General features: G+C 39.7%; 2 protein-coding genes across 2 annotated transcripts in view; one reads left to right on the top strand and one right to left on the bottom strand.

Moving 5' to 3' along the window:
- Nucleotides 1-570: 570 nt before the first annotated feature.
- On the bottom strand, nucleotides 571-14,601 carry LOC101848402 (syntaxin-16). The gene is made up of 8 exons (XM_005112488.3): nucleotides 14,410-14,601; nucleotides 12,202-12,296; nucleotides 10,969-11,021; nucleotides 10,352-10,458; nucleotides 9,675-9,837; nucleotides 8,192-8,304; nucleotides 6,159-6,302; nucleotides 571-5,330 (listed from the first exon to the last, which is right to left on the bottom strand). The coding sequence occupies exons 1-8, from the start codon at nucleotides 14,488-14,490 to the stop codon at nucleotides 5,148-5,150; spliced, it is 939 nt and encodes a 312-aa protein (XP_005112545.1). The 5' UTR covers nucleotides 14,491-14,601; the 3' UTR covers nucleotides 571-5,147.
- Nucleotides 14,602-14,693: 92 nt separating this feature from the next.
- The window catches only part of LOC101848865 (islet cell autoantigen 1), a 22,734-nt gene continuing 15,225 nt past the window's right edge, over nucleotides 14,694-22,202 (top strand). The window contains exons 1-4 of the mRNA XM_013090460.2: nucleotides 14,694-14,749; nucleotides 18,841-19,011; nucleotides 19,885-20,062; nucleotides 20,853-20,925. Coding sequence (XP_012945914.1) covers nucleotides 19,007-19,011; nucleotides 19,885-20,062; nucleotides 20,853-20,925 — 256 coding nt within the window. The 5' untranslated portion in view covers nucleotides 14,694-14,749; nucleotides 18,841-19,006. The remainder of the gene's footprint in view (nucleotides 14,750-18,840; nucleotides 19,012-19,884; nucleotides 20,063-20,852; nucleotides 20,926-22,202) is intronic.

The following is a 22,202-nucleotide window of genomic DNA, read 5'->3' as shown; positions in this document are numbered from 1 at the left end:
ACAGGTTCATCTCGATGACTAGGCCATTTTGAACACAATGGACAAACACAAAACCATACAACAACTTCACAACAGATTTCTTTCATATAGATAAAAAATGAAAGAAAGGGGAACTTGGTCCACTGATGTCAGTCACCAGTGTACCGGTACCAACAAACAAACAAGAGATACACAAACAGAAACAAAATCCCAGCTTTGCCAGATTCTAATCCCAGTCTCTTGTATTACGTAAACTTTACACACGTAGAACCCACCACTAGCCAATGTGTTGACGTCCATCACATCTGGGCGACACACATTTCCATATGAAGAAAAGATTCCCTTCTCTGCAGACAAAACTCTCTTTAGTTTTAGTAGGTAAGAGTTTTACGGCATTTGCAACACAATAAGGTCATATAGTGCCGAAGATTAGAGGTTTTACAAGAGAGCAACAAACACAAAAAAGAAGGAGGGGAGATAAAGACGACAGATGTTTGATAAGAAAGAAGTAAACCATACCAGAGCACCCGCCAACCACCCAGGACAAAACTCTCTGTATGAACAGAAACATTGCAAACACATACTTGGTACTTGTATGGCCTTTATACACATCAGCAATGTAATTATCTTTTATGGGGCTGGCCTTTGGCCCCTGATAGGACCAAGCCAAGTGAGTGTGAAGAACCCTGAAAACTCACAGACTACCTCAGCTAAAAAACAGCCTACTAAGGATTCAACACATAGTCACCTGCACCATAGCCAGCTAAACTTCTGCATTTAAAAAAGTGAAGGTTGAATTACAAATGACAAGTCCTAACGTACCTGGAAACCTATGACTATTTTACAGCCTGGAGAGACTTCACTGCATTGAAAGCACTCAAATTTTGGTCTAATCTTGTCAAACAAAAAAGTCAGAAGCAAACCAGCAGAGGACAAAAAACGCACCCATGTATAATTGTTCCTTTCAGGAGGAATATAACTAATACAAGCAGGAAATGGACAGGACTGCATGTCATAAAACCACAAAGAACTTCACAACGACTGCTAATATTTGAAGTATGAAACATATTTTCCAGGGGGGGGGGGGTGTGTGTGCACCAAAGCATCCTACTCAGCTTCTTAAAACATTTGAAAAATAAAGAGAGCGACTTATAATGATTAAAGATAATCCTGAGGAACTGAATTCCTCTCTGCTATGTTATGTTACGATAACCCCTTTTTAATGCTAAACTAAGCAACTTACTGAAATCCTCATTAGAAAATATCTATCAACAATGACCATCCCCATCCACAAACATATATTTCTGTCTTTACTTTTTGACCTTTCACATCTATATCAGAGCAAATTACTTTTAGTACAGGCCTCTAACATAAAACGATCGACTAGCAGACAAAAAAGAAGAGAAGCTTCTATCAATTTAACCCTACCTGTACGCCCTGGGGTCATTTTGTACCCATGGGGTTGTATTTTTCACATTTTAGCTTCGGAAAGTGGTGGCACAGAATTCCCCACGTCGTATGGATACGATAATAAAACACGACGTACGGACAGGGTTAAAAAACATATCTATCAATGGACACACTTCTTTACATTATCACAGATTTACACAAACAAAAAAGGATTAATGACGGAAAGTGAGAGAGAACATTTCAGAATGAGTGGAATGTCTGTCATAGACTGGAATGAAAAGACGGAAAGCTGAAAAGACTGCATAGCCCATTCAAATTTTAAAGGGAAAACAAAATGAAAGTGAAGAATGTTGTCATTTGGAGAAAAAAAATTAATCGCTTTATGAAAATAAATACATAACAATTTGTACGCATGATGCACAAGGCAAATTCAATAAAGAATCAAGAGACTTTGCTCGTCAAGAACACTGAAACTTATAATCTCTTGATTACTGAAGAAAACCAGTGGGACAACTCGGCAACATTTGCACAGCATTATAAACAAAACCACAGACTCACGACTGAGCACCAGTGTCGATATCGTGTGGTCCTTGACATCACAGTTAACATACAGCTCTCACCACACACAATCATCCGAGACTGGCAGCATCAGACAATATAATTAGCAAGATCTGGTACTCGCTTGAACGAGTATCCAGACGAAAAGCATCACAAGAACCACCTACTACTGGCCATTGATTTCACCTATTGCACACAGCCAAAGTTAAGTAAGACTGTTTTGGGTCACATCAATCATGCTATTTCTTCAAACACGACATGAGAACCCCCTTCCCCGAAAAACTGTTCAGTCTCATGATTTCATTGAATTTCTCACAGGTGAATACAGAAATACATTACAATTAATGATTATAAGTGCGTTACAGAAAAACATTACAAATGATTATACTTGCGTTACACTAGCGTAAAACGTGAACTGATGCTCTATAAACCTGAAAAAATAATTTCAAAATTTCAACGAAACGCTAGCAATTTGATGTTAGCCTCTCACTGGGATATAAAGGAAAAAAACAACCTTGAAACATTCACTGCAATATTTTCAAAATGAGAAGCTTTTTCCACATACTTGTACCTTTATTTATCTGCAATGAGCATTCAGTTATAGCAGTGGTAACACCTACACAGGGAGAACTTTGGAAACTTAGAAAAGTTGCACCTTTCCTCTCCATCAACACTTAATTAAGAAATCTTGCCAACTTTCCTACCACGGAAAACTCACAGCTTTGCTAGCTAGCACTGCCTCAACAACAGAAAACTCAGTTTAGAAAGAGATGTCAAGTCATCCCAGAAAGAACTCTTCAGTTGTACAGGATTACAACCAAGCACACCATTGTCACATTAGCCTTTCTTGAACATATCTCCGACACCCTTCACACCAAAGCATTTGTGCAGTATAAATAAGGGGTGTGAGAGTCCCTAAATAGGCATGATAACACTGAAAGAAACGTGCGGCCCCACAGTAGAAAAAGAATCCTATAGGAGCAATTCTCCTAGACAGACGGTCCATCCTCCGTGAATCTTCCAGCCATACATCCCACAACTGCATCAACACAAGTACAAGTAGACTTCACCCACGCAAATAGAAGCCAAAATTGAAAGTCAATATAACCTAACTGATACTATGAGTGGAGATTAACAAGAACGAGTCACCGAGCTAGAAAAGCTAAATGAGGCAATCAACAGAAGCCGTTCATCCAACAGGAAGTGCATCAGAGGTTTATCTACTCTTTCAACTCTTTCAAATATAACTAACATTACTAACAAATTCAAGATAACAGAAAATTTCGGACGTTATATTTCAGCTGACCATCACTTGTTTTTTGCACTGCGCACAGAACCTTTGTACAGCAGTCCAAATTCAGTGACTTAGTTTTAACAGTGACCTCATTAGTACCCTCAGGGTAGAGAAGGACAACTGTAAAAGTATCCTAAGATTGGGTCCGCTCTACGCTCCGTCTTCATAAACACAACAAGGACACCAAATAACAAAACGGGTTACACACACAAAGGTGACATCGTATGGGAATATTGTTCAAGTAATAGGTGGGCTCAAACAACACAGTGCTAGGCAGACGACGCGCAGTACAGAGGTCAAGTCAAGACCGAGACGAAAGCAGCTTATACGCACAAACATCAGACTAAAAGAAGAACAATTTGGAGCACTAGCAGACCTAAGGAAGGTACAGAAAGATACGGGTAACGCTCATCTTTTCCTAGCATTTCACCCTTAGTTCTGTTCACTAGTTTTGGATTTATTTCCAAATAATGCTGTTTATCTTTTGTATTATCTTCTTACGTTGAGAATGCCGGCTAACAAACTTTTCCTTCCCTTCAAATTAGCATTACTCAAAAAAACATCCTAAATGTTCTCTGCAGAACACTTTCTAAATGTCCAAAGATAGGTATTCCCTTTAACACCCTAATGACTCACATGCTCAAAAACAAGGGACAAATTTTTTAAAGCATCCACAACATTACAAGTTGATAACACCTACACTGGCGTAACAGATTCAATAAAATGAACAGCTCACATTTCACTCAACGCACCAGATCACCTATTTCACCCCCCAAAAATTGATTAGAAAAATAAATGGCAAACTGTTGAACTTGAAGATTTTAACAATTGTCACTACCATCTTTCCTTAAATGCAAAACTCTAGCTCACTAGACCCCCTTTCTGTGACAGTAAACTGTGTGCGTGCCTTGTGAAAGGGACCAGAAGACACATTTATTCGAACCGAGATATCAGGCTTCAAAGGTCAAAAATAGAATTTTTGACAAAAACTAAGTTCCATTAAAAATGGATTCTTTAGCCATTAATATATCGACATTTAGTTAAGGACTTGAGTTTCTTCGACTTTTAAATACATTTTTAAAGACGTTTTTTAACACGAGTTATATTGCATAATCCCCCCCAAAATGCGCGAGAAAATTGGTTTTCCGAGTACACCCTGCGGATGATTTCTCTTGTCCATTCATAAAGTCGACCCAATCACATTGCACACCAAAATCTAGGTCATTCTCTCCCCTCTCTAATAGCGGGTTGTGCGCATGAATATCTAGAACATATAAACAAAGCGAAGCTTTGCGCATCCACACCCTTTCGCCTTTTCGGAGAGCAAACTTGCGTCGCAATTTTTCTGCCCTGCGCAAACCTAGATCTATTTCTTGAAAACTCTTGCTCAAGGTGGTGGTGAATTTGTTTTGAAGACGTAATATAAACACTTTAAAGCTGTTCTTTTGTTTTAACTGCTTTTTAAAGTTGGTTTGTGAGTAATGAATGTGTTGTCAGGTCGTCTCGAAGCGTAGATCTGTCTATTTCAAGCAGAAACAAAGGGGAAACTTTAAAGCCGTTTTTCTCAAAACTTTGGTTTTCATACCCTGCCTTACAAAATCACCCACATCTCAAAAACTACAGAAGATATCTTTAAAATTCAAAAAGCATATTATTCAGAAATGATCTCTGTACATGAAAATGCAAAAAAACCCAGATTTTTTCAAAATGCGTCTTCTGGTCCCTTTCACCAGGCACGCTCACAACTTTATCATACACAGGAAGGCAACAAGAACAATGAATCCAACAAACACTAACAAAACCTCACAATAACACAATTATACATGCCATGATATATATATATATATATATATATATATATGAAATAACGTGCTATAAAATAATATCACAGAGTTCTGAGCATTCGCTAGCTTTTCACAGCGATGAGAATGATGAGGAGGACGATGATGACGGCTGCAAGTATCAGAATACACATCATCTTGCGGTTTTTCTTTTGATACTTTTCAGCTTTCTGCAACTGGACTAAACCTTTTTCTGTTTGGGTGGCTGCGTTGTCGATGTTGTAGTCAATTCGGTCCAGGATTGTGCCCTGTCGAGATAACAAAATGACAATATTTCACTTTTTGTATTGGTGTGAATGCCATCCCTCAGGAAACAGCTTCAAATTATCACTAACTGAAATACACAACGCTAAGTAAGAGTTTTACAGCACTTTGAATATGATTACATCATTTAAGTGCTGAAGATTTGTGGGTGATACAAGAGAGTAACAATGATAAGGAGATAAGGACAATAGAAGTTTGATAAGAAAGAAGGAACAAACCCCACCAGAGCATCCGCCAACCACCCACAAAATATACAACAGACACAAAAATTTTTAAAATATAAAAAATTGAAAAAAAACAAGGAAATTCCCTCATCATCGTCATGACTACTGATATACAATATAGTAAGTTAGAGAAATCCATCTTCCCTCCCCCTTAAAAAAATAATTCACTGCATGCAGCTGTACCTCCACAAAACTTTAATACAGCACTAAAACAATGTGGATACAACACTTTCTATAAAGAGCATATATTTTGATTCCTCACCAAATTATATTCTTGTTTCATCTTTAAAATTAATACCAACATTTGTACAGCAAGTGCATGTAATGATATAAGATTCAAAATACTACCACCCCCCCCTAAAATGGTCCATTTCAAAGCAGTCAACATTAAACAAAATAATCTTGATCCATCAAGTCGTAACCTCAGAGCTTCCTTGTCGTATCTCCATTTTTTTAACAATGAAAGTGTGACTCCTTCTTAAGCTCACTCTTTGTCATGAACTGTTTTCACTGTTATTAAAAATGGAGATACGAGAAGAAAGCACTCAGGTCGCAAAGTACTAAAATAATGAGGTAAAAACGACAAACCTGATCTACAATCATTGAGGCTAAATCTTTGAAGATTTCATTGAGATCTGTGATGGACCGGACAATGCAGGCCACTTCTTTCTCTCGATGCTGGACAAACTCACTGTTGTCGTCCACCAGCTGCATCTGAGCAGACGTGAAGCCCTGACGACGGAAGACAAACATTTAAAAAAACGTAGAACTCATACGGTATCAGGGACTTTAATTTTTTGAAAGTGCTGAAACCAAAACCAAATCGTGAAGATCAATGTGAGAATAATCAGTTCAACTCTTCTCTTAAATTTACCATCGATATATCTCCCATCCCTCGTGAAAGATACCCCCTGAAGTTACATTTCCATCACCGCTGATCCCTTCTCCCTCCGAGACCTAACATTGACAACACACTCTATGGAACATTACAGCAACTGCAGCAATCCTGCACTTATCACTACATGGCATTGGATAGAAGGGTGAGAGGGATCGATAACAACAACATCACTGCTAATAGATTAATCATAAATATTTTATTCCCCTATTGACACAACCATAGCAGAGCGAGATGCAGAAGCCCTACAGAAAGTGACAAAGGCAGGCGACATTTGAGGAAATAAAACTTTCCCATCAGGAAAATCAAACTCATATTTGTGAGCAACGAAGAAGAATCTAGCCATATACAATAGACTCCAGGAAAGATGGACCTTAGACTTCGACAAATTTTTAAAAACAAAAGACAATACAAGAAAAAGATGGTGGATGCCTGAGGCTCCACAAGCTAATACATTAAGAAATGGTTTAGAGAGATAAAATTAAACATATAATCATAAAAGTATAAATCAAAAGTACCACATAGTTAGTACACAAAGGATTGCACATACAACTCACACGAGTTGGAAACTTATCAAAACTGTCATTCCCACATCAAACGCACATCCTGGCAGCATACAATTTAGAATTAACCTAAAAAAATTATTATTACTATGAAATGTCACAGAGCTATTTAAAAGAATTCAAGAAAAATAGGACAGAAATTAGTACTATAAAGTGTGTACAGCAGCAACAATCTCAATAACACTTGTAACGTGATATTTCTACCACTCACAGGTTGTGAGAAAGCTTGACTCTTCGGTGAGCACTGCTAACAGGGTACACTAAACTAAAGCCAGCAATACTGTTACAGTCCATGCCGGCTTTAAGCACGGTCATAGGGAGAAAGCTTAAGCGTGCTTAAAGCCGAAGCATGCCTAAGTGCGAAGTAGACATAATCCAGAGATTTTCATGTAGAAAATTCCCCGTGCTATTTCCCTTTGTTTGTAAGTAGGCCTATAGCGGTCCCGCAAAAGTGTGCAGTTATTTAGCCACCCGCCATGGTAGTTTTTGTTCGCTTGTTTGTTTTTGTTTTGTGGTCGAATGGGAAATGAAAACTTAATTTAGACGGCCAGTCATGATACAGCACACTATGCCTACTGTAACACACTGCCTGTGCGTACCACTGCCCGCTGTGCCACTCATACCATCGCCTTCATCCCACTTCGCGTGTGATACACAATCAGGATTAATGGATAGCGAGGGTCAAAGGTGAAATCGCAGCCAGCCTCCCTTTCTCGTCTCCCCGACTCTCTTTGTATTTTTTTTTTTTTTGGTCATGTGTAGCTTTGCCCTAGGCCTAGACTAGATCCTATGTCCGCGCGCACGGCTGTGTGCATCTCTCTGCCTTCCTCTGAGTGTGTGTGTCCATCACTTGCGTTCTTTGTGTTTCTCTTGACACACTCCACTGCTGCGGTGTAGACTGTGTTCGAACTTCGAGGGGTCATCATGAAAATATTGACTGTCTTGTAAATGAAGCGTGCTTGAAGCCGAAGTTACCGTGCTAAAAGGCGTGTGATTTATATAGCAAAAATTCGGTAAGAGCCGTTTAGCGTGCTTGAGTCCGAAACATGCTTAAGGCCGGCGTGCTTAAAGCCGACACGGACTGTACATTATCATACATGACATCGCTGTCCATTCTTTGGTGGGCACCGTAAACACTAAACTAAAGCCAGCAATACTGTTACCTTATCATACATGACATCGCTGTCCATTCCCATGCTGTCTGCCATCAGGCCCGAGTCAGGACTCAAGTTGGTGCCAAAAAACTGCTGAGATCTCTCTTCTCTGTTTTTGATCTCTGAAGATACAAAGCAATTACCAGAGAAGAACATAATAGATGGCATTTGTATAGCGCAAATCTCCGCTCAACAGCAGACTCTCTGCGTTTCACAATCTATACGAAGTAGCAATGTAAATCTTCATTCTTGTAACGAGAGACATTTTTAAAAACTTAAATATTACGCTTTTTGCTTCAAATACAGAAGAATACAGAAGACCACATGCCATTGTAAGAAACATGAGGTTTTTGAAAGAGCTGTGCCCGATGTTCTATTCATGGAGAAAAAAACTGTCAGCATCACTTTTCTACATTCCATCAAAGAATATCATTCTCACTGTTGCAAGCGAAAGGAAAAATTGTGTTTGACAAAATCTTTCGACATTAAAGTCAAGCACAGATTGCTCCAACAATCGACCAAACCACAGTATTTTTCTGTGTATTAGCAGGACACTTTTCTCCAAAACCTGCATGGATGTGACAAACAGGTCGTCCAAAAAAAGCCCAATCTAATTTTTCTCCACAATAGCCGTAAATTCAAATCACCCTGCGCACAAAACGGAAAAAAACCCACATCCATCATCATCAAGAGTATCATCAGGGTACATGAATATACTCGGCTCTCCCCTGCACAGAGTAAGTTGGGTTTTTTTTTAGTAAGAGTTTTACGGCACTTGCAACACAATAAGGTCATATAAGCGCCCAAGATTGGAGGTGTTACAAGAGAGTAACAAACACAAAAAAGGAGGGGAGATAAAGACAATAGATGTTTGACAGGAAAGAAGAAGCAAACCACACCAGAGGACCCGCCAACCACCCACGCACAGAGTAAATAAACATTGGCAAGTAACAAACGAAACAAACACGGGTAGCTGCTGACTTCTTTAGTAAGCAGACTGGCTCTTCCTAAAGTACGTAGACATTTCTTGCATAGTGTGGGTTAACGATGCCACAATGTTGTGGCACAAGATTTCCAACGCAGATCTTTCACGGAAATGTAGGCAAGAGGACATGACCACCATAATAACAAGGAGAAGATGGAGATGGATCAGGCATGTTCTAAGAAGAGAACCAGACTCTATTGTAAAGACTGCCCTCCACTGGACACCCGAAGGACGTCGCAAGAGGGGCAGACCCAAAATGACCTGGAGACACACAGTAGAGTCTGAAATGAAATCCTGGAACCATTCGTGGGGGACGTTGACCAAGATGGCCCAAAACAGACAGAGCTGGAGATCCTTTGTTGCTGCCCTAAACGCCAGATGGCGTGATGAGTAGTAAGTAAGTAAGTAAACACCAGATGGCGTGATGAGTAGTAAGTAAGCAAACACCAGATGGCGTGATGAGTAGTAAGCAAGTAACAAACGAAACAAACACGGGTAGCTACTGACTTCTTAAGTAAGCAGACTGGCTCTTCCTGAAGTTGGTCGACATCTCTTGCATAGTGCGGGCTAACGACGCCACAATGTTGTGGGACAACTTTTGCTCGTAGGACGGCCCTCTGTTGCTCTGGTTGTTGATTTGTTGGACTAGACGCTGGCAGTGGGAAAACATCTGGGGACAAATCACACCACTTTAACGAAACCTTCTCTTTCCAGGATATAATTCACTGATGAATGGTATCTTTCTTTCCAGCAATACCCATCATAGACAAACAACAGCAGCACCTGCCATCTTCTTCCATCTACAGCTTCCTACCGTCACGTAGCAACAATGTTCATTTAAAAAGCTCAGCAAACTATGGATCAGTCATAATATAATAATTCATGGGAATGTTCCTATCCCTCAACACTTTGCCGCCTCATCTCACCGATTGGTGACGTTTACCACCAAGTTTCTTTGGATTTTCCCCAAAATATGATGGAAAAGTGTTAATAATAAAATCCTAAAATTTCTGACAAATCACAAAAGTAGATTAACAACAACAACAACAGCAAAATTCAACTTTCACGTTGAAGCTATGATTGAAATAATAAAGTTTGATAAGTATGGTTACAGAAACGAAAAGGTAAGTGCACAAATATCTGGGAAAAGACTGCAAATTGACAGAAAGTATAAATAACAGCACCTGTGTGATCTGTTGTGTTCTAATTTCAATTTCATGTTCCTCATCAACATTGTCATCAAGTGTTGGCCGGTTCAAATGTTTATCGTGGAGAGAATTCAGCTCTTTCACTGCAACAAAAAACATTTCGGTATTAGAGTACTATAACTATTATTTTTATTGAGATCAATGGGAATAGCTATCAGAAAACTGAGAGAAAAAAATATATCAGGAAATTGAGTTACGTCCAGCAAACATGGTCACAAAAAGGCTTCTAATGAGAACTTGCACACAGATTAATGAGTTCTCTACTCTACTTTCATTAGAGATAGAATGTACATTTCCCTCCATTCAGACACACATCAGTGCACAGTCCTTGTTCCTGTTTTCACTTTCAAAATACTGACATGCATGCACCGTGCTACCTCTTTTCCTCAACCGTCATTGCCCATCAAATGACGATTATCGATACATGTATCAAAGAAAAGAATCAAGAGCACTGTGGAAAGGGGTTTCTCATCCCTTCTGATAAAAGAGCACAAAAATACATGATAACTGTGAATTCATACCTTTTTATAAACTCTTCTTTTAAATTTGCGTCAGGACATGACAACAAAAAGTACAAGCTCCAAAAGACTCACTTTTCTCTTTAATCTTTGTAAATTCAAACTGAATTTCTGTGAGCTTGTCAATCCTGGGGGGCAAGATGAAAAATCTGGTCAGCATACAAGTAAGGAAAAACAATCTATATAATCAAAGACCATAAGAAATCGTTTATCATTTTCAAAGCACTACAAATGTACACCTACTTTCTCAACAAAACAGATCATTATCTGAAACAGTCTCCCCCACCAAAGCACATCATGTAAAGTTTCCATGACGTAGAAAATTTTCTGAACTCATTTTGTTTAAAATGTCCGAATGAAGTGACCTCCAGTAGATGTTATCTAGAGTTAAAATGTCCGAATGAAGTGACCTCCAGTAGATGTTATCTATAGTTAAAATGTCCGAATGAAGTGACCTCCAGTAGATGTTATCTAGAGTTAAAATGTCCGAATGAAGTGACCTCCAGTAGATGTTATCTAGAGTTAAAATGTCCGAATGAAGTGACCTCCAGTAGATGTTATCTAGAGTTAAAATGTCCGAATGAAGTGACCTCCAGTAGATGTTATCTAGAGTTAAAATGTCCGAATGAAGTGACCTCCAGTAGATGTTATCTAGAGTTAAAATGTCCGAATGAAGTGACCTCCAGTAGATGTTATCTAGAGTTAAAATGTCCGAATGAAGTGACCTCCAGTAGATGTTATCTAGAGTTAAAATGTCCGAATGAAGTGACCTCCAGTAGATGTTATCTAGAGTTAAAATGTCCGAATGAAGTGACCTCCAGTGGATGTTATCTAGAGTTAAAATGTCCGAATGAAGTGACCTCCAGTGGATGTTATCTAGAGTTAAAATGTCCGAATGAAGTGACCTCCAGTAGATGTTATCTAGAGTTAAAATGTCCGAATGAAGTGACCTCCAGTAGATGTTATCTAGAGTTAAAATGTCCGAATGAAGTGACCTCCAGTAGATGTTATCTAGAGTTAAAATGTCTGAATGAAGTGACCTCCAGTAGATGTTATCTAGAGTTAAAATGTCCGAATGAAGTGACCTCCAGTAGATGTTATCTAGAGTTAAAATGTCCGAATGAAGTGACCTCCAGTAGATGTTATCTAGAGTTAAGAGGTTACAATTACAGTTGCCCCCCCCCCCCCCCCCCCCCCACACTATCTATTTTAAAAGAAAATGGTAGATGAGGAGAAGGATGATGAAGTACAAGGAAGAAGGAAAGAAAAAAGGCACACTGATCAAGAATATGAGAATAATAAACTCACCAATCAGGGGGCAGATTCCCAGTCCGTGCCGATGCAAGGCCCAGCTCCGGGTCCAGATGAGCGCTGGACATGAGAGACGTCCTGTCATCTGCAGTCTGAAAAGGAACAAAATTCAAATTAAAAATGTTGCAATAATGTTGACAAAATTGATCACAATCAGAAGTTACTCAAAATGAAACCAAACACTACTTTTATTTTCCTTATTCTATGCTTTTCCTTCCGGCATAAATTCAAAGTTGAAAGAGGCTTCCAAATAACTTTCTAGGATACCCTAAAAACTGCATGTCGCAAGATCACAAATTTTAATGAGATGTTCCTCAATGATAGAATTACAGTGTGTCGTATTTTATTTTACTAATTGAGTAGTTTGATTGTTAAAGGCAATAACAGCAAGGTCCAGCCTAATTATAATACATTGATTGATATTTGATTTTTTGTTCCGTCTAAGTAATAATATATGTCCAATCAGGTCCAGGTTTCTCAGGGTCAAAGGATACCACCCACAGCAATAATATATACAGTAGAGCATGACTATAGCAGCATTCCCTGCAGCGGGACCATCTCTACAGCGGGATCTTACCGGAAGCCCCTTTTTTCTGTCTATGTATTGTTAACTCAATTTTAAACTGTGCTTGGGTTTAACGGGGCAAGGAAAGGCCCAAACTTGGATACCGGGAGAGATTGAGCGAGCGAGCTCTAGGTGGGAGAAGGGGATTCATGGAGGGCTCCAAACAGGCAATCAGCAGTGCGGTGTTGTGATTGGCCAGTCCAGTGATGAGTGAGGTGGTGGGACAGGCGTAAGAGTGAGATGGAGCGGAGGACACATTACGTGAGCCACTCCAAAAGTAATGTTGCCATATATAGGCCTCCTAGGCTAGGCCAAAAAGACAGTAGAGGAGAGCATAGAGTGTGATTTTTTGGTAATTATTCCCCTTTGCACTACTATAGTGGGAACCTGCGTAGTGGGATTATTTTTTACCCAAAGCCAAAGCTTCCGTGTATATTTTTGTCTAAATTTGTAGCCAGGGCAATTGGCATTGGACTGCATTCAGAAAGGTGTCCCATCAGCAGGCAAGATTAGGCCTCTACACTACACTGCTTCATTGTTCTGATTGTTCTTCAATTAAGTTTAAGTGTCAAGCGTGACAAAACCCAAAATCAAACACTGACGACTACCAGATCAAACAAGAACTGGGTTCTTCCTCGTCAGCCACACACAACAAAATATCTAGTCTAGAGAAAGAGAAAGAGACTATAAATGATAAAGAATCTAGATAGACAGACTAAATTATTTAGATTTAGATCTAGATTAGATCTCTAGATTCTGTTTCTAATCTCTATAAATAAAACAACAAAGTTGCCTCTGTGGGTGGTTGGCAGGTGTGCTCTGGTGTGGTTTGCTTTAGAACTAACTTAGTTACATCTTTCCTGAGACAAACATCTATCGTTCTTATCTGCCCTTCTTCTTTTTTATGCTTGTTACTCTCTTGTAACACCTCTAGTCTTCTGGCACTCATTACTTTTATGCAGTTGCGAGTGCAGTAAAACCTCTTCTAAAACTAAAATCCCAACTAAAATTGCCTCTAGAAGCACCTCTGCCTACTCTACTCTAGCCTAGTTTACTTGACTTGAGGCAGCCGACTAGACTCTGCCTATATCCACTCTTGGACTTCTCTTCAAGAACTTGACAGAAAAGTATCTAGATCTAGATCTAGAATAATCTAGAGGTAAGATTGAGAAGAATACCGGACCAGCGGACTGACTTTTTTGCCTAGATTCTAATGTTTCAATCAACCTCGGGAATTCACGATTTTCCCCAGTTTTTAATGTCTCTCACACTCTCAATGGAGAATCTTGGACCGGTAGATCCATTCATCAAAATTTTGTCAGATGGGGAGACCCCCCCCCCCCCCCCCCCCCCATCCTCCGCCCCAAACCACCCGTCCCACATTCTCGCGCAATAATGTGTGTGTGTATAGTGTGTATACGAGTGGTCCGGTATTCTTCAATCTTCCCATCTAGATGTAGGTCAAGATTGGATTCTGGGATTCTGTACCTGATCTCTACAACAACAAAAACACCTATAGGGTTAGCCTCTGCCTATTTATTTCCACTCTTAACCTTTGCCTTTGTAATGTAGGCTCAGGCCTAGGCAACTTGTTTTAGCACTGGATTACTGGAAGTTGGAACTCTGATTCTGAAACCTACCTGCTCGGAGAATATGTGTCTGCTTTGGAGAGCATTATTTCTCATCAAAATAAAAACCTCAGTAAGACTTCTGGTCGCCATTATGACAACAAATTCCGTTTACTATTCAAAGGTTAGATGTTCGATATTCTTGTGAAACTAAAGGATCCTCAAGACACATCTTTGTCTTCACAAACGTGGAACCTCATCTTGCCGAAAAGAAAATAAAGAATTAATTATAGCGAAAGCGAGAAATACTTCCGGTACGTTTCTGAATTATTGATTCCGTAAACAAACGAGTGTTATCGGAAGAACTCGTTCGGAAGAAAACAAAGATGGCCGGCATCTGATGACAAAACAGGTGAATTATAGTGCTGGCTTATCTTGCATAGAACCTGCCTAGAAATGTGTTGGAAAAGACATGATAAGATATTGAACATTTATTGAAAGAACACTTTACTCATTATGACGGATAAAATATGGAGCAATAGTTTTGCTGCTTTTTGGTCTTGATTGTAATATGTAAAATTTATTAACAATTTTCATCATCAATTGACAATTTGTTGTCAGCAGAGGCAGAAGAGCGTCAGCAGTGTCAGTTTTCTGGTCCTGATGATAGTGAGTGGAAGGGATCCCCTGGTATTTGGCATGTATAGCTAGATCTAGATATCGGCATTACAGGTGGCTAGTCAGATCATCCCGTCCAAATGCTTTTAATTCCAAGCCTTTAATTCTTCGCCTGGGTTCAACATTTTCCAAATCGAAGTGACTATTCGGAACCACTCTGCCGGTGACAGCGGCTTGGGCACATTCCTTTACGATGACTTCGATTAGAAATTACTTTTCGACAGTTGCCGAAAACAGGTCTCTTATACCGGAAGTTCATTCATTAGATGAAGTAGAGTACTATCAAAATAGGTTTGTTAGTTTCGATTTTATGACTCATTTAATGACATTTTTGTCATTTTTAGCACCAAAAAAGGGCCCCGACGTAGTGGGTTTACCCCCCTTGGAGATAAAGTAAAGGGAAGACATACATGATTTTTTCAAAATCCGTTATGCATAGACTTAGCAATCATAGGGCATTTTACTTAAAACGAAGTGGCTAGCCTAGCCTAAGAGTCTAAAGTACGGCTGTCTCCAGTCTAGCCATACTTAGATCTAGGTTTGGCCTTATTGACATTGACTCAAACCTATTGAGTACACAGGTCTCATTAGATCTAGGCTGGATTGTACTTTACCGGACCACCCGTCTCGGTCCGTGATTACTACGCACACCTAGCCTAACTACGCTCTCATAGTCATTGCGGACAAAAGGTAGTTCCGCGGGCGACTTCGCGCACGCACAGCGCAAGCCAGCGGCAACTGGCGAGGCGAGGTGAGCGAGAGGGGGGTTCAGGGGGGCTTGCCCCCCTGGAAACTATGATAAAGAAAACACACAAAAATGCGAAACAATAACATGAGCGGACAGTCGTGTTTACATATCAATGTAACAACAGTGGGGGGAGGGGGGGTTTCAGCCCCCCTGGCAACAATGATTTAAAGACACTGACACACACATATTATAAACAATAACATGAACGGACAATCGGGGTAGATACTCGCCAAGTCGCGAGCAGGGCCGAGGGGGTTGCAATTATGCAAATGAGCTCTCGTGTGCATCTTTAGCCCTCTGGTCCATTGTACTTTGCCGGACCAGGAGTAGGCCTAGGGCCTAGCGTAGGCCAGGCCAGCGGAGTTGCGAGCAAATAAGAATAGTGGACCACGTGATTAGATTGACCAATTAGCCTCAAGATGTCAGGGTCATGGGTCAAAGGGCACGGTGGCACGGTCGTGATGACTGAAAAACCCGGTAAGAGACGTCAGTCGATTGCTGGCAGTTGAAGAGTGAGGACGTAGAAAACTGAGTAGGAGAGTGAGTAGGGGAGCTCGGAAACGAAGAATAGCGGGCCACTAGGCACCAGGGGCGCCATAGCGAAAGTAGTTCCGACCGGTGGTCCGGTAAAGTACAATCTTACCTAGATCTAGATCTAGTAATTATTCAGGCTTAAAATACATGCAAGTCAGTAAGGCACTTTTTGATTTTGTCTGAAATACTTACAACTTTCGGCATTGCAAACTAAAAATTTCATTTACAATTCAGCCTTCAATTAAGTACGACTAGCCTGCTTGTCTAGTCATCCTAAAAGTACGGCTAGCCTAGCGGTCTAGCCTTACAGCTAGCCAAGAAGTCTAGCCGTACTTTAACTAGCCTGCCATTCTAGCCGTACCTATCTTAGGCCCTATTAACATTAGAAAACAGGTCTCATTAGTAAAATTATTCAGAGGTTTAAAATACACGCACTGTCATTAAAGCACCTGGTTTCGTCTCAAATACAAATACTTTAGGAAATTCAAACTAAAAATTTATTCACAATTCAGTAGGCCTATTTTTTGGGGGGGGGGGGGGGGGGGGTCAGTCTAGCCATTTTATTAAGTACGGTTAGCCCAGCTGTCTAGCCGTACTGCTAGCTAGTCTAGCCGTCATTATGACTTTGAGGGTCTAGTACGTTATTCTGGTAGTCAGATGTTCTTTAATTTAGTTCTACGCTCTGGGCAAATTTTTACACTTTACAGGGTATCACAACTCCTTATATGGATAGCATTAGTTTAGTGCTGGCTTAGTTTTATCTTTTATAAAGCTACAGAGTTATGATTATTTTCACAAAGTAGACTCAGTTATGGGCTAATCTGGGGCTAATTGGATGAAAAAGGGGCCTTGCTTTGAGGAAGGTACCCTAATAGAGATGACCCTAAAAACGAAATTGAAAAAATGTTTTCTAATGGAGATCAGAGAGTATCGGTTCCTAACATAATCAGGTACCCGAAAATGTAAAAAGTTGAAAATCAATATTTTGACCTAAACATCGTATTTTGAAGACCCGTGCCTTCCCTTAATGTTTGATAAAGCGAATTGAATAGAATTTCTCAATAGAGATCATCTGAAAATGGGGCTAATCTCTTGGTCATTATTGTGGTGATATTTCTCTTGTTGTTTCTCGTCTGTCACGGTATTTTTGTGTCGTGTAGCTCTGCCCTGCTGCTGTACTGTGTCCATTGTCCGTTCACCTGTATGTATTATCATCAGTTGCTATCTACCAATTGAGGAGAGTTAGCAGCATGTTCTTTTATAATAAAGCTAAGCTTTTTAGTATGGCTTGTTCGTCTTGTTTTGTGACAATTACCAACAGCTGCGCTCTGTGTCAATCAAATAGATTATAGATCATGTCTAGAGATGGGCAAGTGTGTGTCCAAGTTGCTGGAGAGGATTTGGTGATATCAGTTGAAATACTTTTAAAAGTTCTCAAAAATGAGACTAAAATCGACATCACAGCATGTCACCCAAGGGTGTTTCATGAAATAGTTTATAAACTATAAGATATATCCTACTTCCAGCTTGGCCAGAAACTGTGTGAATGGATTTTCATTTTCAAGACAGAGACTTTTGGTGGGTGGTTAGCGGGTGCTCTGGTGTGATCTGCTTCTTCTATCCTATCACTATCATCTTTATCTCCACTCCTTCTTTTTTGTGTTTGTTACTCTCTTGTAACACCTCTAATCTTTGGCTCTTATATGACCTTATTGTGTTGCAAGTGCCATAAAACTCTTACTAAAACTAAAAAGAAAAGAGACTTTTGTTTTTATTCATCGTAAACTCATTGCTGGTTTCAATTATTATTTAAAATAACTGAGTCGTATTTCAAGCCCAACTAAAAAACTGCTCGCAGGCCAGGTCTAGCTCAAAGGGTGTAGAGTGGGTGGTTGGCAGGTGCTCGGATGTGGTTTGCTTCTTTTTTCCTATCAAACATCTATCTTCCTTAATCTCCCCTTCTTCTTTTTGATGTTTGTTACTCTCTTGTAAATCCTCTAATCTTCTGGCGCTCATATGACCTTATGCAGTTGCAAGCACCGTAAAACCTCTACTAAAACTAAACTAAAGGTTGTAGTAAATAGTTTGCCCATGCTTGGTCTAGATGTGGCCTAGGGATGCCAGGTTGTCCTAGGAGGTTGAGGATGTACCTTTATACCAGTTTCTGAACACCGTGAAGTCTAAAAAGGCCACTGCAGTGGATCCCTCCTAAAAAAGGAAAACAAATTGTGCTAGCAATGATGATTTCTTGTGAGGGAAAGGGTATGTTGTTCAAAAGAGTACTTCTTGGTTTTTTAAACGTATGGGATTTATTTTGTCTAATTTATGATACGCCATGGTTAAAGTTAAATGGTTTTTCTCTGTGATCAAAAGTAAGACTTTATGAACTGGATTATAAATATGAGATTTTAACATGAGATGTAAGATTACTGAAATGGTGGAAAAGAAAATGTCTATGTCAAAGAAAGTATTTATTTTCTCAGTTTTATTCTTTAAATCGTAAATTTACTTCAGCTGATGTTTGACTTTGTTGTTTCTTTCAGATCAGTACAGTTTCACCTCCATGCAGTGGAATGGACATTCTTCTTTAGAGTAGATTATTGACTCAAGTTATTCCCGAGAGAGAGTCTCATTTCAACAAATCGGCTGCTCGTTTTGGAGTTCATCAGAGACAGACAGACTAAGGGGAATCCGACCTTCACAAACACAATGTCGTACGTTGCTACCTTTTTTTCCCCACCTGCCAGTGGCCCGTTTTTATTACATTATTACTTTAAATGTGTACTCAGTTAGTACATTTCAAAAGAGTATGTTTTGAACCAGATGCCATAGACAGCGAAAGATCTTGTCAGTATGTTAGTGTTTTAGCGCCTACATATGGCTGCTTGCACTGTATGCTTCCCAGGAAGTTGAGATTGTTTCAGAATACTCTCAGGTCTGCTGGGGTAATAGTATAGATTGTGAAGCGCACAGAGCTTGCTGTTGAGCGGGGATTTGCGCTATACAAATGCTATCTCTATTATTATGTATGGGGTTTTTTTCCCCCCACATTTAAACAGGTTCGACTTTGGACGATAATTTCTTCCTTGTTTACCTCAGAGTGGGAAGTGTTTGGATGTGATATATTGTCAGGGCTTCCCAGTTAAAGTAAAAAAAAAACAGTTTTAGAACTCCGAACGAATGCAGCATAAAATGTGGAGATTCTTGAAAGTAAATAATGATTTTATTGTGAATAACTTAGTCTTGTTTCCCTCCCAAGATTCAGCAGTAAAAAATAACTTTTTTAATAAAGTTGTCCTTTCGTCTTTTTCTGCAGCGATATATTGTCCATACTTAAATCGAGTTTGTTCCACATATATATATATATTATAAAGAGTTCTGGAATAGAATTTAAGGTTACTGGAAATAGAGAACATTGCTAGATGAGTGTGTACTCTAAAACAGTGAAAGTCGACTAAATATACGGGCTAGTGGAAACTTATCTTTTGTGAGTGCTTTGTAAAGAGATTGTTGTTGTTTTTTAAAGACATATATTTACACAATTTTGTCACAGTCATAATCTGATATAATATACCTTTGTTTCTCAGGACGTACGGGTACTCAGGTTCCAACTATGACCGTTTTGTTGAAAACACCAACACATCGACCCTGCACAAAATGAAGGAGACGTACTGGACCACCAAACAGGCCGTCATCAAAAAGCTCGGCAAGAAGGAGGATGAGCACGTTGTTGCTTCAGATGCTCAATTGGACGCGAAACTTGAGGTGGGAGAAATTATGAAGAATTCTGGAATAGAATTTAAGGTTACTGAAAATAGAGAATGTTGCTAGATAGATGAGTGTGTATTCAAAAACAGTGAAAGTCGACTAAATATAGGTCAGGAACCTTATCTTTTGTGAGTGCTTTGTAAAGAGATTGTTGTTGTTGTTTTTAAAAGACAAACATTTACACAATTTTGTCAAAGTCACAATCTGATCCATAGCTCAAAGTGTACTTAAAGTGAAAAACCAGTTCCTTACACGCAGTCATGACGTCAATATTTTCCCTGTCTGATATGTCGCTTTCTCCGGAGTTGCCATGAATCTGCTGAGATTTGCACTATAAATTTGACTGTTTTCACTCACCATTGCTCAATGAGTTCCAAAGCTAGTGTCGGCTTCACTCCTTTCAGAACACTACCAGTTATCATCTAATATCCTCTCAAAATTTGCTTTCTCTGCTTCTAATTTTTCAGTAAATTTGTAAAGTGATGTCAAAACTTGCTTTACATTACAATTATTTTTTTCTCTCTTTGGGACAGCAATGTTTGTTCAGTTTAAATAATATTAATCATAAGTCTTGTCCTGATGGTGAAATTCATTGTTCCTCCTTTGAAGACAAAAGGCTGTCTTCGATATTGATTAAGTAAGTTCTTGGCTTTGTTTCTCATTATAATTTGTATTTGTCCTTTACTACACGGTTCTATATGTATCTTTGTTATGGGCTCATACAATCAGAAATGTTTACCATGTCTTCCACTTACTGACTTTCTCTTCTGTTGCGATCACTTTCCAGGTGTTCAAGGCCATCCAGAAGTCCAGCATGGATCTGCTGCGGGTGATAGAGAAGTACCAGGACAGACTTTGTGGTCAGTACTCTTATTTCTTTGAGCATTGATCAAGATAATAATTAAACTATCAATTATATTTTTCATGATAATAATGTAAAAGGACTGGTGTCGGTGGTCTAGTGGTAAGGCGTTCTGACTCGCAACCGTAAAATCATGGATTCCATTCCCGTCGGGGGCCCGACGTTGTGTCCTCAGAAAAGGTACTCTGCACAAATGTTCCTCACTTCACCCAGGTGGGAATGGTACCCCTTGCCTCGTCCCGTGGATCCTTTGTCCTCCCCTGTATAAGTGACTAGGAACGAGGGCAACCAGTTAATTTTTGCTTTTGCTCCCGCTCACAGACGCACTGCTTTAAGGGATCAATGACTATTTTTTGCTGCAGATCTTACATATGGCCACTAAAACTTGCAAATCAATTACTTTAAAAAAAAAAGAAATTTCAACCCACATTGCAAAACGTCTAATCATGCCCTCCTGAAACCACCCAGAATTTTTGTTTCCTCAGGGGGCACCTTCGCGCCTCTCCCCCCCACCCATCTATGACACCCGCTCAGACTGGTCCAAAGTGCGTAAAATTACTGCGCAATCAGGCTAATAGAGTTCAGATTTAAAAAACGGTCTGTCCAGTGTCATGAGAAATTACCTTGATAACTAACGAGGGAAGGATTTATAACAGCGACCCAAAAAGTCGCATATATGGAGAGTGGTGGCCCCTCGAATATGCTAAATGGGTCGAGTGCCGTCAAGTGGAGGATGTTTTCCTGACTTTTGCCCAGTATTGAATGCAAGTATCTGTGTGCACACCGGCACTCAAGCACCACTCTGTCCTTGATGCTGTTGCTTGCTCAGAAAAAAAGGAGCCTACCTCCAAAGATATTTAAATTGTCCTTGGGATTGTGAAACATTGACAACAATTTACATTAATACAGTCTGTGTTGAAGTGTCCCACATCCCTACGTGATCTGAGTCTTGTTAATGGGGGGGGGGGGGGGGAGTGAAACAATTACGAAGATTTAGCACATTGTTTCTTTGTGTTTGTGGTACAGTGGTGTCCCACATTCCTACATGTGGGTGGTTGGCGGGTGCTCTGGTGTGGTTTGCTTCTTCTTTCTCTTATCAAACATCTATCGTCCTTATCTCCCCTTCTTTTTTTTAATGTTTGTTACTCTCTTGTAACACCTCTAATCTTCTGGCGCTCATATGACATTATGCAGTTGCGAGCGCCGTAAAACCTCTACCAAAAAAACCCCCAAAAAACCCATCCCTGCATGATCTGAATCTTGTTGATGGTGGGG

The sequence above is a fragment of the Aplysia californica genome, unplaced genomic scaffold (assembly GCF_000002075.1).
Source record: "Aplysia californica isolate F4 #8 unplaced genomic scaffold, AplCal3.0 scaffold01291, whole genome shotgun sequence".
Classification (NCBI taxonomy): domain Eukaryota; kingdom Metazoa; phylum Mollusca; class Gastropoda; order Aplysiida; family Aplysiidae; genus Aplysia; species Aplysia californica.
Note: the sequence above shows the minus strand (reverse complement) of the source record. Positions and strands in the feature narration are given on the sequence as shown.